The sequence below is a fragment of the Vigna unguiculata genome, chromosome 3 (genome assembly GCF_004118075.2).
Source record: "Vigna unguiculata cultivar IT97K-499-35 chromosome 3, ASM411807v1, whole genome shotgun sequence".
Lineage (NCBI taxonomy): Eukaryota > Viridiplantae > Streptophyta > Magnoliopsida > Fabales > Fabaceae > Vigna > Vigna unguiculata.
In genome coordinates, this window is record NC_040281.1 from 39342708 (window position 1) to 39356598 (window position 13891).

General features: G+C 29.2%; 1 protein-coding gene across 1 annotated transcript; it reads left to right on the plus strand.

Moving 5' to 3' along the window:
- Positions 1–670: 670 nt before the first annotated feature.
- Positions 671–5513, plus strand: LOC114178846 (carbonic anhydrase 2-like). The gene is made up of 9 exons (XM_028064967.1): positions 671–839; positions 1053–1133; positions 1391–1531; positions 2857–2905; positions 3494–3610; positions 3746–3799; positions 4568–4653; positions 4966–5071; positions 5147–5513. Exons 2-9 carry the CDS (start codon positions 1081–1083, stop codon positions 5309–5311), a joined length of 771 nt encoding a protein of 256 aa, XP_027920768.1. The 5' UTR covers positions 671–839; positions 1053–1080; the 3' UTR covers positions 5312–5513.
- The last annotated feature ends 8378 nt before the right edge of the window (positions 5514–13891 follow it).

Consider the following 13891-nt stretch of genomic DNA (forward strand, 5'->3'; position numbering starts at 1 on the left):
TTATAAAAAGAATTATTTATAAAAAAAAAATGAATAAGACAATATAGTTGATATGAAAATAAATTTGACACGTAAGGTGAGAAACAATTTATTTACATAAAAAATTTATTTTATTTTTAATAATAATTTCATAAGTAATAAATTGTTATTATAATCATAATAAATTTTTATTTATGTTATTAATTTTTATAATAATATGAAATGAATAAATCACGTGCAAGAAAACTGAGATATGGGATTGTAATTTCATAAATTGGAGTCTAATCTCACTCAAGATTGCATTAATGAATCCTGCTGAAGAAACTCTTCTATAACTTCCAAAGAAACAAGATAATCTTAGGTTAATCCTCTTCTCTTATCTCACATGAACAATAAATCCTCAACATAGTGTAAAAGTATTTCTTTATATGTATACTCTTTTTTAAGATCGTTTTTCTTTTTCTAGAACATATTATTTTTAAACTCTCTCTCTCACACACACATATATATATATATATATATATATATTCATTTAATATTTAATTTCATAATTAGCATTTAAAATTATTCTTAAATTGAAAATGTTTTTAAAAATAAATACAATAATTCTTTAAAGTAATAACATTAAATAAAAGTTTGAAAATTAAGAGTTTTGTGAGCATAACATAAACATAATCCTGATGTGTGCATTATTAATACAGTGGGGACCGCCGGCATCGGTGGCACACAATTCGTGAGTTCTGCTCCCTTTCGTAGCTTCCTTCAACCGCGTCAAACAAAACCGCATGCATCATTCCTCTATATAAACTCACAATCCTGATTCACCTTTCACACTCTTTTCTCCTCACAAATACAAAAAGGTAATTTCTAGCAGTACTCAGATCAGATTCAATCAGATTCGATTCGATTCCATTCTTCTTTTTCTTTGTTCCAGATTCACCACCATTCATATGTCCACTGTTTTCTCTAATTCAATTAACACTTAATTTCACAATCACTCTTTCCACCAATTTAATTTCTCGCATCTGCATGCAATGGAAGAATTTTCTCAAGCTTCTATGTTTCGATTTCAGTTAATTGGATCTGCCGCAGGAGCAACAAATGGCCGGACAGACATACGAGGAAGCCGTTGCAGCGTTGACCAAGCTTATAAGGTGAATTAAGTAACTGTGTTCGTTTCAGTTCTCTTTCTTTCTCGCCACCGCTTCTTCCGTTATGTTTTAATCAATTGATTACGACAAAAAAAAAAGTAACATCAAACATCATTCTACCGTTTGGCGTCGGTTTCCCCGCCGTTACCAAAGCGAAAACGTTAACAAAACGCGTTTGATTTTTGTTTGGACGATGAGGTGGTCACAGTGGGCCCAGCCCTGACGCGTTAGTTGTGATTTTTCTTTCTCTGTTTTGGCAGCGAGAAAGCTGACCTGGGTGCCGTCGCCGTCGCAAAAATCAATCAGTTGACGACAGAGCTGAAGAACGATGCGTCGAAGCCGTTCAACCCGGACGAGAGGATCCGAACCGGGTTCGACCACTTCAAGAACGAGAAATTCCAGTGAGTTATATTATTGTCTTGTCCATGCTCCTATTTCGATTTAATTAATATTCAAAAAAAAGTTCAAATTTTGTGAAATACCCTCTGTGCCCCTTCTGGGGACTTCGAACGTACTGATGCTATGGATGAAGAAGTGAAAGGTTATTAAGTTAGTTTTGTGCACTTATCTTATCAGCACAAGTTTCTGTTTCGATCCATTCATTCAGTGTGGGTCCCACCTCGGTTACAACCTCAGGATGCCGAGAGACTCGTCTTTATGGTTTTCTTTTTTCCTTAATTCAAGTGTGATAAGATAAGTGACTACAGAAGTTGACCCGTAGTTATTATAAAATGACCGACATATCACATGGATGATGGAGGAGCATCTATTCATCTTTCTTTCGACATGTCTTTGATATAATTAAATCTGGCAATTATAGTAAGTAATGTTAGAATAATACTACTCTCTTCCTTAACTAAATTATAAGTGTTACTTTATTTTTTTTTTATGCGCTAATTTATGCATGTTTCTTTGCTGAGGTATTTTAAGTGTTTGCAAATATTTAGTCAATGTTAGTAATAGTTAAATAAACACTCTTCTAAATTGAGGACACATCTAATGTTATTAATTAAGTTTAATTTTTTAATTATAATGATTTAATTAATTGAATTTTGGGAACTATTGGTAAAACTGTTTAGTAAGCTTAAATTACGTAACAAAAATGATGTAGTTTTTGAGAAAACCGCATTTTTATATTTATTTTTAAATTTTTTGTGAAAAATCTTAAGTTACATTCATTTTAAGAAGAAAATGATACATTTTATTTAACAAATTTTGCTCAAAAACACTGTCCTGTAAATGGTCAACTAATCAAATAAAAAAAAATATGTTTCAATGATTGCGAGTCATTGACTTGTGTGAAAGAGAAATAAATTACATTTAGCAACTAATTGGAAAATCAATTATTGAGGTTGCAATAATTTTTAAATTTATCATATATGTGTATCATGTGAATCTCAAGCATTTGTTTTTCTTTTTTTAGTAAAGGATCAATTATTGTAGTTTATCCTTAAAAATGTACGTACTTAGAGGTAGCGCAAAATTGAAGGGTGCTGTCCTGTTCCATTAGAAAAAGTTGATTTTGTTCTTTTTCCTTAAATTCCCTTGCTGGTAAATTAGTCAATTTAGACATTTCATTTTTGCGTTGAAATTTTAGCTAGTTGGAAAATACACTTTTACTTGGCGGCTGGTTTTCCTCAAATTGTTGATATTAATATTAATATTAATGTTATTATTATTATTATTATTATTGCATTGACTAAATAATCAAATATTATTTTTTCAGGAAGAATCCAGAATTGTATGGTGAACTTGCCAAAGGCCAGAGTCCTAAGGTCAGCCACGTTATTTGACTCAGCCATAACTTGGTTTTCATAATTGTCCACTCGGCGACCGTAGGGTCAATACACTTTCCCTAAACTGTTTAGAATAAAAACAAGCTTTATTTTCAATATAGATTTTATTTTAGTTTAGTTTATTAAGGTCGTAATACTAAACTGTGTAGAATAAAAAAGAAGAAGAAAACTTGTAGAATAAAAAAGCAAACTGAGAAGACAATTTTAAAACTTAATTACTTAAAAAAGAAAGTTTAATTATGAAGTACGTTGTTTTTATTTTCTGTAATTTGCCGTCAATAGTACGCATGCGTGAACAACTAGTATGATGCAATCACATTTATCTAATTATTTTTTATATATGTAGTTATGAATTTCGATATTCGTAACATAAAGTTTCCATTGATCTTCTATTACGCATGACAATGATGTTCTTTTAAAAAAAAGTGTTTGACCTAATTGTTTTTAAGCCTATTTTTTGCACTAAATTTTAAAGTCAAGTTTATTAATAAGTTCTCATTGGATGCCTCATTAATTAAGTTTTGTAAATTACTTATTATTGTGATGTTGCATTTCCCACACTTGCAGTTTCTGGTGTTTGCTTGCTCAGACTCGAGAGTTTGCCCTTCCCATATTCTGGATTTCCAACCGGGTGAAGCGTTTGTGGTCCGAAATATAGCCAACATGGTTCCTCCTTATGACAAGGTTTTGCTTTGTCTATTAAGTGTTTGATTTATGTCACGTAACAACAAAGGAATTCAAATGTACAGTGAAGGAATGTCATAAACATAAACCTTAATGATTTCAACCCTTAAAGTTTGACTTGCTTTTTTGTTTCAGACCAAGTATTCAGGAACAGGAGCGGCCATTGAATATGCAGTGCTGCATTTAAAGGTAAATAGCCATTCACTTTCTCTATAATAAGTTAGTGGGTCATGCATGTGAAAAGTAGAACCTTTGGTGGTGGAAAATGGCCTTTTGCTTCATTATTTATGGGAGCCACATGCATCTTGTTTTCCCTCTATCACATCAAAGAACTGTTATATGTTAGGAAAAAATGGTCCAGAAAACATTGTTGGATAAGCTTAATCAAGTGTTAATTAATATATGGTCTAGTTGATGAGACTTGCATATTATCAACCTGTAATATATTCTTATGACAGTTTATACGATACTTAATTACTTACAAGTATTCATCAACCACCAACAGTTGTATAATTATCACTTCCTTTCTCTCTGGAACATATAGAAAAAGATTGTAATGTAAAACATTCTTTATTTAATGAATGCTTTGTATAATATTGGAACATGGTTTATTATAAAATTTGCAAGTCTGGTTTTCTTTAATGGGTGTCATTATTTTATAAACTTGAACCAATAATAGAAGACTATTAGGGAATCTGAAAGTCGCATACTCTTATACATTATTTTGTGGTGTGTAGCCTTTCCAAATTAGGTGGTTCTGGTGAAATAGTAACAGCAGTACCCACCAGCCACCACACCTTCCATTCAGAATGATTAAGAAAATAAAAGAGAAAGTGAGAAAATGGATATAGAATAGTGGTAGTGGAGCCCAAATGGATGAACAGATAGTGTTTCTTTAAAACTAGAATAGGGTTGTTTCTTTCCAACTGGTGGTTCTAAAGGGACTGTGTTATACAGGTGGAGAATATTGTGGTCATTGGACACAGTTGCTGTGGAGGTATAAAGGGCCTAATGTCCATCCCAGATGATGGGACCACTGCAAGGTATACCCTATTATTGCTTCATCTCATTAAACAAGGATTAAATAATTTGCCAAAAGGATCATTAGTACTCAAAGTACTTGTGTTATGAGTTTATCTTATATATGTATAACAACAAACTAGAATACATGTCCATCAGAAAAAGTACATTTGAAAATTTTAATCTATTCTGATAATAACTTTACAGAACTTCCAACTAACTTGGTGACACTTTAAAATGCTAAGTGGTGTCCTTAGTCACATGACAGTCTCCAAAAGAGTAAATTAAGAGTTCTAAACTTCCTTAATAACCTTGTAAATCATTTGTTTGGTCAGTGAATTCATAGAGAATTGGGTCCAAATTTGCACTCCGGCAAAGTCCAAGGTTAAGACTGAAGCAGGCACATTGGAATTTTCGGAGCTGTGTACCAACTGCGAGAAGGCAAGTAAAATTTAATTTGGGGGCATAATGTTTTGGCTTAAACTTATTGACATTGAAGTATTGTTTGTGATGCAGGAAGCTGTGAATGTATCAGTTGGGAACCTTTTGACTTATCCATTTGTGAGAGAAGGTGTTGTGAATAAAACGCTTGCTTTGAAAGGTGCACATTACAATTTCGTTAAGGGTAGCTTTGAGCTGTGGGATCTGGACTTCAAAATCTCTAACTCTCTCACTGTTTAAGACGCATGCATGTTGATGTACATGATCTTCCCCTTTGCAAGTGTTTGATAAATGTATAAGAATCCCCTTTCCCCTGGTTGTTTCCCTCAAATCCCCAGAAAAAGAAGCCAACACTGTGCTAAAATAATGGTCTCTTAGTCTTGAGACCAGTTCAATAAGTTCTTTTTTGCGTCGTTTTAATTACATACTCGCTTTTCTATAAGTCGTTTAACTTCAGAACTGATCTAGCTATTAAAATCAAGCAATGGATTGCATTTAATTGATGTGTTGAGAATTTAAATGTGAAAATTCATCGACTCATTTTTATAATTTAAAGATAGTGTCATATATGTTGTATGTTTAATTGGGGTTGTGTTTATTAAAATGTTTAATGGTAAAAGAATCTAATTCAGTTAATTAAATAACATGATGAATTATTTGTAAATATTTTATATGTATTTAATACCTACCGATAAAGAACAAAAGTGGTCGTATATATAGTATAAATGTTCTTCAAAAAGATTTAGAATGGCCAATGTTAAATTTAAAATAAAGCTTAATTATGTTTTAGCCCTAATAAAATTGGAACTTTTAATCGAGTCTAAAGTAAAGTTTTATAAATTTTTATAGTTTATTGGTCCTTATAATTTTGCAGTTCTTTCAAATTTTCATTCTTGAATGTCGTCACATAATATTTTGTTAAAAGATGTCATAACGAGATCTTACTCAAATATTTACGATATTTAATTAAAATTAAAATTAAATATAAAAATTAAATTTAATTAAAATTATAACATTCAAAATTAGAAAATTTAAAAATAAAATAAAATATGTAATTATAAAATTTTAAACTAAGAAATTATAAAAGAATATAAAAAAATATAAAATTAACAAAATACAAAATTATAAAAATATATAATTTCATAATTACGAAATATAAAATATATAAATATAAAATTATATAATTATAAAACTATACAATTACAAAATTATCAAATTATAAAATTGTGAAAAAATATGAAAATATAAAATTATGAAATTATCAAACTGTAAATTTTTTAATTTTGATATTTTTTAATTTTTTAATTTTATAATTCATAATTTTTTAATTTTATAATTCATAATTTTATATTTATATATTTATATATTTAATATTTTATAATTTATATTTATTTTATTTTGAAATTTATAATTTTAATTAAAGTTAAAAACATTTTTCGTTAAATACAATATATTTTGAAAATATTATGTGGTGACACCGAAGGAGGGTGATAGTGTAAGATAATTGTCACATCACAAAATTAACATTAACATTGAAAAGTTTTAAAATATCGATGATTCAATATATCACAAGAATTGATTAAGGTGTCGATTGAAAATTTTCAAATTATCGATGACTCAAACATAATTAAGCCTAAAATAAATATAAAAGGAATTGTATTCATTAGGTTAAATTATGTCTTTGGTCCCCATTTTGTAGTAAAATATCGATTTTATCCCTCTATTTTTATTTATCTTAATTTGATCTTTATTTTGGAAAATTTGATGCAATCAAGTCCTTTCTGTAGGTGAGCAATAATAACACTAAATATGTGCCCCGTGTCAGTTCCTAATTTTTTGATTTTTTTTTATTCATGTTTTTAATTTTTTTAAAAAATCAAATATTTGTCACATGTCAAGCTGACGTCGTGTCACATGATAATGACTGAGTGATGTGACAGTGACAATGTCACATGTCACTGTTATGACATGTGTCATTTCTTCATTCTCAATTTGATCTTTGTATTTATATTTTTGTCTCAATTTAGTCCTAATTTTTGTAAAAATTGTACAATTTCGTCCCTCTCTAAATTAGAACAAAAAAATAATTTTTATATAAATGTTATACACATATTTTTATTAAATTTGATATTTTTTTTATATATTTTTGACAAAACTAAGTTTATTTAAATTTGTGTTTTTCAATCCAACTTTATTTAAAATTATTTTCAAATTTCAAATTAGTTGTTTTCAATTGTAATATAGACTGATTAAATTTATTTTAAAATTTTACATTTGAATTTATATAATTTTTATTTTTAAACCAATTGAAACATTTGCATAGAAAGTATTAAACTTTAACCATTTTAAAATATACAATTATTTGAAATATAAAATCAAATAAAAAAATAATATTAAAGTATAATGTAATAAAATATCAATATAATTTATTGGTTTTTTCTATTAGCATTATTTTCTATTAACAACTTTAAAACAATTTAAAATAAAATTAAATGTAAAATATAAATTTAAATAAACTTAATCTTCTTAAAAATATTTATTAGAAATTTCAATTTTGACAGAAATATTTGTGCACCATTTATATAAAAATTAAATTTGTTTTCAAATTGGAAAGGGACAAAATTGTTCTATTTTTACAAAAATTAGGACTAAATTGAAAAAAAATACAGGGACCAAATTGAGAATGAGAAAATGTCACCTGATATAATAGTAACACGTGATACTCTTACTATCACGTGACATGATGGAAGGACACGTGACAAAATTTTAATTTAAAAAATTAAAAAAAAAAATCCAGGAATTAACACGTGACACCCTATTTAATGTTGTTACTGCACTGCTAACAGAAATGATTTTAGTGCATCAAATTTATCAAAATATAGACCAAATTGAGAATAATAAAAATAGAGAAACCAAATCAATATTTTACTGCAAAAATAGGAACCAAAGGCATAATTTAATCCATTTATTATATTATACATGATAAGAAAGATATTATTATATTTTAAAAAAATGTCAAAATTTTTAGGTGATTAAAATTTGATTAGTAAAGAAATATATTGCAATTAATTAATGTTTAACCTGAAAGTTTGCTTTTCACTGGGTAACAAAAATGCTGTGTAAAATTTGTAGAGAATGAACTCTCCATTAATAATTTTCGATTAATAGATTGATATAAAAGTTTAAGGATTTCATTACAAATGTTAAGGGAGATATGTATATAAGACCAAAATCCGAAAAAAAAAATTAAAAACTTAAAATAACTACATCAAACGTCAAAAAATGTTAAGTAAAAGAAGAAAAATGTGATTTTCTTTTCTTACATGGCATTCTTTGTTTTTTTAGACTTAATTAGTTGGATGATACTCATTTTAATTTGGATGTTTCAACGACATGCCAATGCCAATGCCCTTAACGAATGCCAATACTGTTAACGACATATCACATGTTAGTCTCTGTTTTTTTTTTTAGTTTTGTTAAAAAAAAATTGTCACATGTGTCAGGTTCCTGGGATGTCATGTGACATTGTTAGTGTCACATGCTAAGGTACCGTCATGTATCATTGTCACTACCAAAGATTATTGTCTTGATTTCAATTTAGTGTCTAAATATGTTTATTTGTTTCAATTTAGTCTTCATACATGTCTATTTGTTTCAATTTAGTCCTTACATATATCCTTTTGATTTAATTTAGTCTCATTTTTTTTTTCAAAATAGAGAAATATTGTCTCTCTCTTAATATGAAATTTATTATTTATATAAATGTTATATTGATATTTATTATTAAAAATGACTTACAAAATTAAGTATTGATATTTATATTAAAATTCACTTGTAGAAGTCATGATAATAAAACATGGGTTAACAATTAAGAAAAATATAATATGTTATAATGTCATTTTCAAAATAGAGCAATGTTGTCTCTTTTTAAATTTAAAATTTGAGACCAAACTTATTATTTATATAAATGTCATACCCATATTTTTTTTCTTCAAAATAGTGTAATATTGTCTCTTTCTTAAATTTGAGACCAAACTTATTACTTATATAAATGTTATACTCATAAGAGAGATGATATTTCTCTATTTTGAAAAAATAAATTGGGACTAAATCGAATCAAATAGACATATGTGGAGACTAAATTGAAACAAATAGACATATATGAGAACTAAATTGAAATCAAGACAATGATATTTGGTAGTGGCACTAACACATGTCACTATCTTGCCACTATCTTGTCATGTGACACTGATATTGCCATGTGTCATACCAGGAACTTGACACGTAGCGAAAAAAAATCAAAAAACTTTAAAAAATTAAAAAAAGTAAAGGCTGACACGTGACACGTTGTTAACTGTGTTAATAATTTTTTTTTTCTGAAAAAGACCTAATTGAAGTACTTTTTCAAATGTTGAGATGCAATTGACACTATTTTTAAAAGCGAGGACCAAACTAAAATATCCAAATGAGAATAGGTACGTATGACTAATTAAGCCTTTCTTTTACTAGATAGCACAATTATCTCTCTATTTACCAGCATATAACAACTTTTTATGTTAGAATTCGATCTCCGGAATTTTGACCTCCATTTTTGTTTTGAAAATCGGTTAGAATTTGGTATTTGGTTTCTGGAAATCCAAATCTTTAGTTGGGTTTTTTAATTTTTTTATGTTTTATGATTTTATAAAATAATATATATATATATATATATATATATAAATGAAATAATGGTTACATTTGGGATTATATTTAAGTTTTTTTTAAATGTATTTTAATTTAGTTAATTAGTTGCCTTGATTAGTTACAAAAATAAAATTAATTTAAAAAGATGAATGTATAATATAAAGATTTGAACAATTTCCTTTTAGAAAATTGAGGTAATAATAATGAGGAAAGTAAAAAACATTTCAATAAAAGTTATTAGTAATGATTTAGAAAAAGATAAATAAGATAAGAGCTATTTTAGTAGAATTTAGAAATTATTTTAATTTTGAATATTTAACTTATAAAGAAAAATGAAGAATTGTTTAGTATATACAGTGTTTACTATAATATAAATGTATATTTTAAAAATAAATCTTTGTTTGTTGAAATAAGTAAAATATGATTTAGTTATAATTTTGTTTGTAAGAAGACTTAACAAATTTTTGTGTTTTTATCTATCTCTGGAGTCGTGATGCAAAGAGTTGTATTCTTTTAGCATTATGGTAGTTTATAAAAAAAACACCTCTTTTTCTTTTTCTTAATGAAGTCAATGTGAGTTTAATAAATTGGTGACTCACTTGACAAATCTCTCTCTCATTAAATACTTGCACTACAAAAAGATGAAATAAATATGGCATTTATAAAAAACTGTCATAATTTGTTTCATAATACAACAGTTTTATAACTTTTGTATTTTGAATGCAAAATATGGCACTTACACATGCCATTGTATTCTATTATACATTTCTCTTCGCGACCATCTTTTTCCGTGGCGCTATCTTTCCCTCTAGAATATTGTTTTTTATTCTCCTTTCATCTAATTATTTTTTTTATTAAATGATAAAAATTGAATTTTAATATACTGTCTAGAAGAGACCAAACAAAATCCTACAAAATCCTCTCACTCAACCTCGCCCACGCTCTGGATGCCAACACCTCAACGTTTCCATTGAAGCTAACACCTAGTCGTTTCCACGATACCTCACCTTTTCTACAATGTGTCGCCGCCAGAGATCTCAACGTTTCCACATGATTTTGTCGTGACTTCCTTCGCACTCCGATTGTGACCCAACAACGTCTCCACATTTCCAAATCTCCACCTTTCCACAAGACCTCACCATCAACCAAGACCACCGCACCGTTGTGGCTGTCGACTTCCTCGCCAAAGGTTGCAGAATTCGTTGGTACAAGTGGACTTCCTCACGACTTCCTTCGCCACAAATTGGGGACCAACAACGCATGCTTTGTCGAACAACTTCGATGACTCTGACAACTCCGACACAATGTCGAATAGGGTTTTCGCTTTCGCTTTAGTCGCGAGCCATTTCTCTTGCGTATTCACCGCACTTCGCATTCCTCCCCTACCCAAACCCTCAACGAACCAAGCACACCAGTAGTTGCCACGAGCATTCGCTCTGCATCCCTTCATTTTCAGCAAAGCCATTATTGGCACAAACAAGGTCCTTCCACCTCTTTCCCTCTGTTACGATTTCCTTTTTTATTGGTTTACACTTTAACTATTGAATAATCTGCGATTCATATTCTTTGCTTTGATTATTGAGTTAATTGTGGATGAATGTAATATTAAGTGTGCTCTGTTGCTTTTGATTGAGATTGAAGATATCAATGCATTGGGAGTCTAATTTCACTGTTCTGTTGTAATATTGCGTGAGTGTTTGATTTAATGAATGTGTTTTTAGTTAATTTGGGGTTTTAATTGGAAGTTGGAACTACCGGGTCCCGTGCTTCAACGCTCTGTTCATATGTTGTTGTACTACTCTCACTGCTACCTCAACAAAGACTCCAACTCCAACCTCAGCAAAGTAAGAATGATCATTGGAATTTAAAAAAAAATGGCGTGAAGTAGAAGTTTGTGTCATTTATTGATGCTTAATTTTTTTAACAGGAAAGGAGTAATGTTGAGGGTTTATCCCACAAGCTCAATTTTCCTTGGAAACTATTTTGGAGCCATCAAGAATTGGGTTGCCCTTCAGATTTACAATTCTCAACCTCTTTCTTTTTCTTATTCCAGAATTTTGTTTTGAATTGGCTTGCCATTCATGACATTTGCAATTGTGAAGGCAAGTCTTTTTTGTTTTCCTAGTAGCTCTTATGGGTCAAATATAAATGGCATTTAATAAGTATATTCTAGATTGGGTAATGGTTGAGTTCACTTATTATTGGTAGAGATATAATAATAAGTTTATGTTTGATTATAGAATTCATGAACTCTGAAATCTAAATTGGATGGTGGAATTATTTCTTTAAAAAGTGTAATGAGAATAAAGTACACGTAGCATATTTGGTAATTCTTGATTCCATTGTTTGTACCGATATATTTTTAGGGTGGAGGCCACACAACTCCAGAGTACAAACCTGAAGAATGCCTTGCCATGTACAATAGACAACTATCTAAGAGGCCTTTGTAGGAACAACCAAAGAATAAGGTCATTTCTTATATTGTTTAGAGAGTTACTTTTCAACCAATGGGATTAAATATTGCTAATAGTGGTGACCATGACACTCCAATCGTATGACATCTACAACTGTGAAGGTAAGTCTTTTTTGTTCTTCTTATAATTGGTGGGAAGGGTCTTTTTATATAATTTTTTGTTGGAGTTGTTGTTGTATCCAGGTTTTAACAAAATTCCTCGTTGATTCCCTGTACTTGTTGGCCTTCAAATCTTGTCCAAGTGTTTTTATTTAGGTATTTTATTATTCTTTTGCTGTGATTTATGCATTTTTGTCTTTTTATGGATATATGAATGAATGAAAAAGATATATGGGTATTAGCTATTGCTTTGTTATTTTGATAGTTTTGATTTTCAATTCAACACTATTATACTTGCCTTTGAACTGTTATAAAGGAAATTAAGCACTTACTTTTGAAGGGAATAAGAACTTATGCGAGTGACGACTTAAGACAGCCAAGTAAGCATGGGTTGGAGCAAGCATTTCATAAAGACAGTGAAGCTCCATAGCCAAATGACGTAAGATAAAGCAAGGAGACAAGACTAGTTAGGAACATAGATATAGAAATTTAGGAAAATGTGTTATAATAAGATCTTATTTTTGTTTGGTTTTCAACATGTAAACCTTTGGATGATGTTGGAAAATATTAATTATGAATGAAATATTTGTGATAAAAAATTTATCTATTGTGATATATATATATATATATATATATTTCTTTTTTTCCTTTTTATGATTTTACGAAAAATAGGTTAAATAAATTATGAGGATATAAAATGGTTAAAATAATTTTACATTCAAATTACGGCAATTCGAAACGTTGTATTACATTTCAGTACAAAGCAAATAATGACGTTTGTAGGTGTCACTCTTTGCATTGGAACTATTTTAAATAAATAAATTATGACAGTTTTTACTGCCATTATTTGCACAATGCATTAAATGGCGGGTGTTGCGGCAGTTCGCATAAGACTGCCATATTATATATTGTGGTGGCAGGATCTATGGCGGTATGCGGATCTGCCACACACGTAAAAAGTGGCGGTCGTAAGCACCGTCATATACAACAAATAAATGCCATATTTAATACGATTTTTTGTAGTGTTAGGGTCATAGTCAACCAAATTAACTTTCTCCTTATATATAACACCTTTTTCCTACATATAATATATTTGTCATTATATCTTAACCATTCTCGTTAATGTGAATTTTTTCTAATGATAATTGTTTCATCTCTAATGCATATCTAATGATATCAAATTTCAATATGTTTTACTTTGAATGAAAGGCAACGTTCTTGTTGAGATAGAATGCACTTTGATTATCATAATACAAAACATATTTTTCATGTGATAATCCTAATTCTTGTAAGAGTTTGTACATCCACAAAAGCTCTTCAAGAGCTTCCGTAATAGCAATATATTATGCATTTGTAGAAGATACACCAACACATTTTTTAGTTTGAATTGTCATGACACTATTCCCCCTACAATTGTTATGACACTACATTTGACATGACACTTTCTAGAATCACCATCACTAGCCTTGTATGCATATGTGTAACCATTCAAATACTAGTTCCAAAGCATAAACAAACTCTAGAAGTACCTTTGAGATACCTAAGTATCTACTTTACAACATGGC

What these genes read in the sequence shown, in the direction of transcription:
- LOC114178846 (XM_028064967.1), top strand. Translation starts at nt 1,081, where the DNA reads ATGGCCGGACAGACATACGAGGAAGCCGTTGCAGCGTTGACCAAGCTT. An exon ending in TGGTTCCTCCTTATGACAAG is followed by an intron (nt 3,611 to 3,745) that starts GTTTTGCTTTGT and finishes TTTTTGTTTCAG; the next exon opens with ACCAAGTATTCAGGAACAGG. An exon ending in GATGATGGGACCACTGCAAG is followed by an intron (nt 4,654 to 4,965) that starts GTATACCCTATT and finishes TTGTTTGGTCAG; the next exon opens with TGAATTCATAGAGAATTGGG.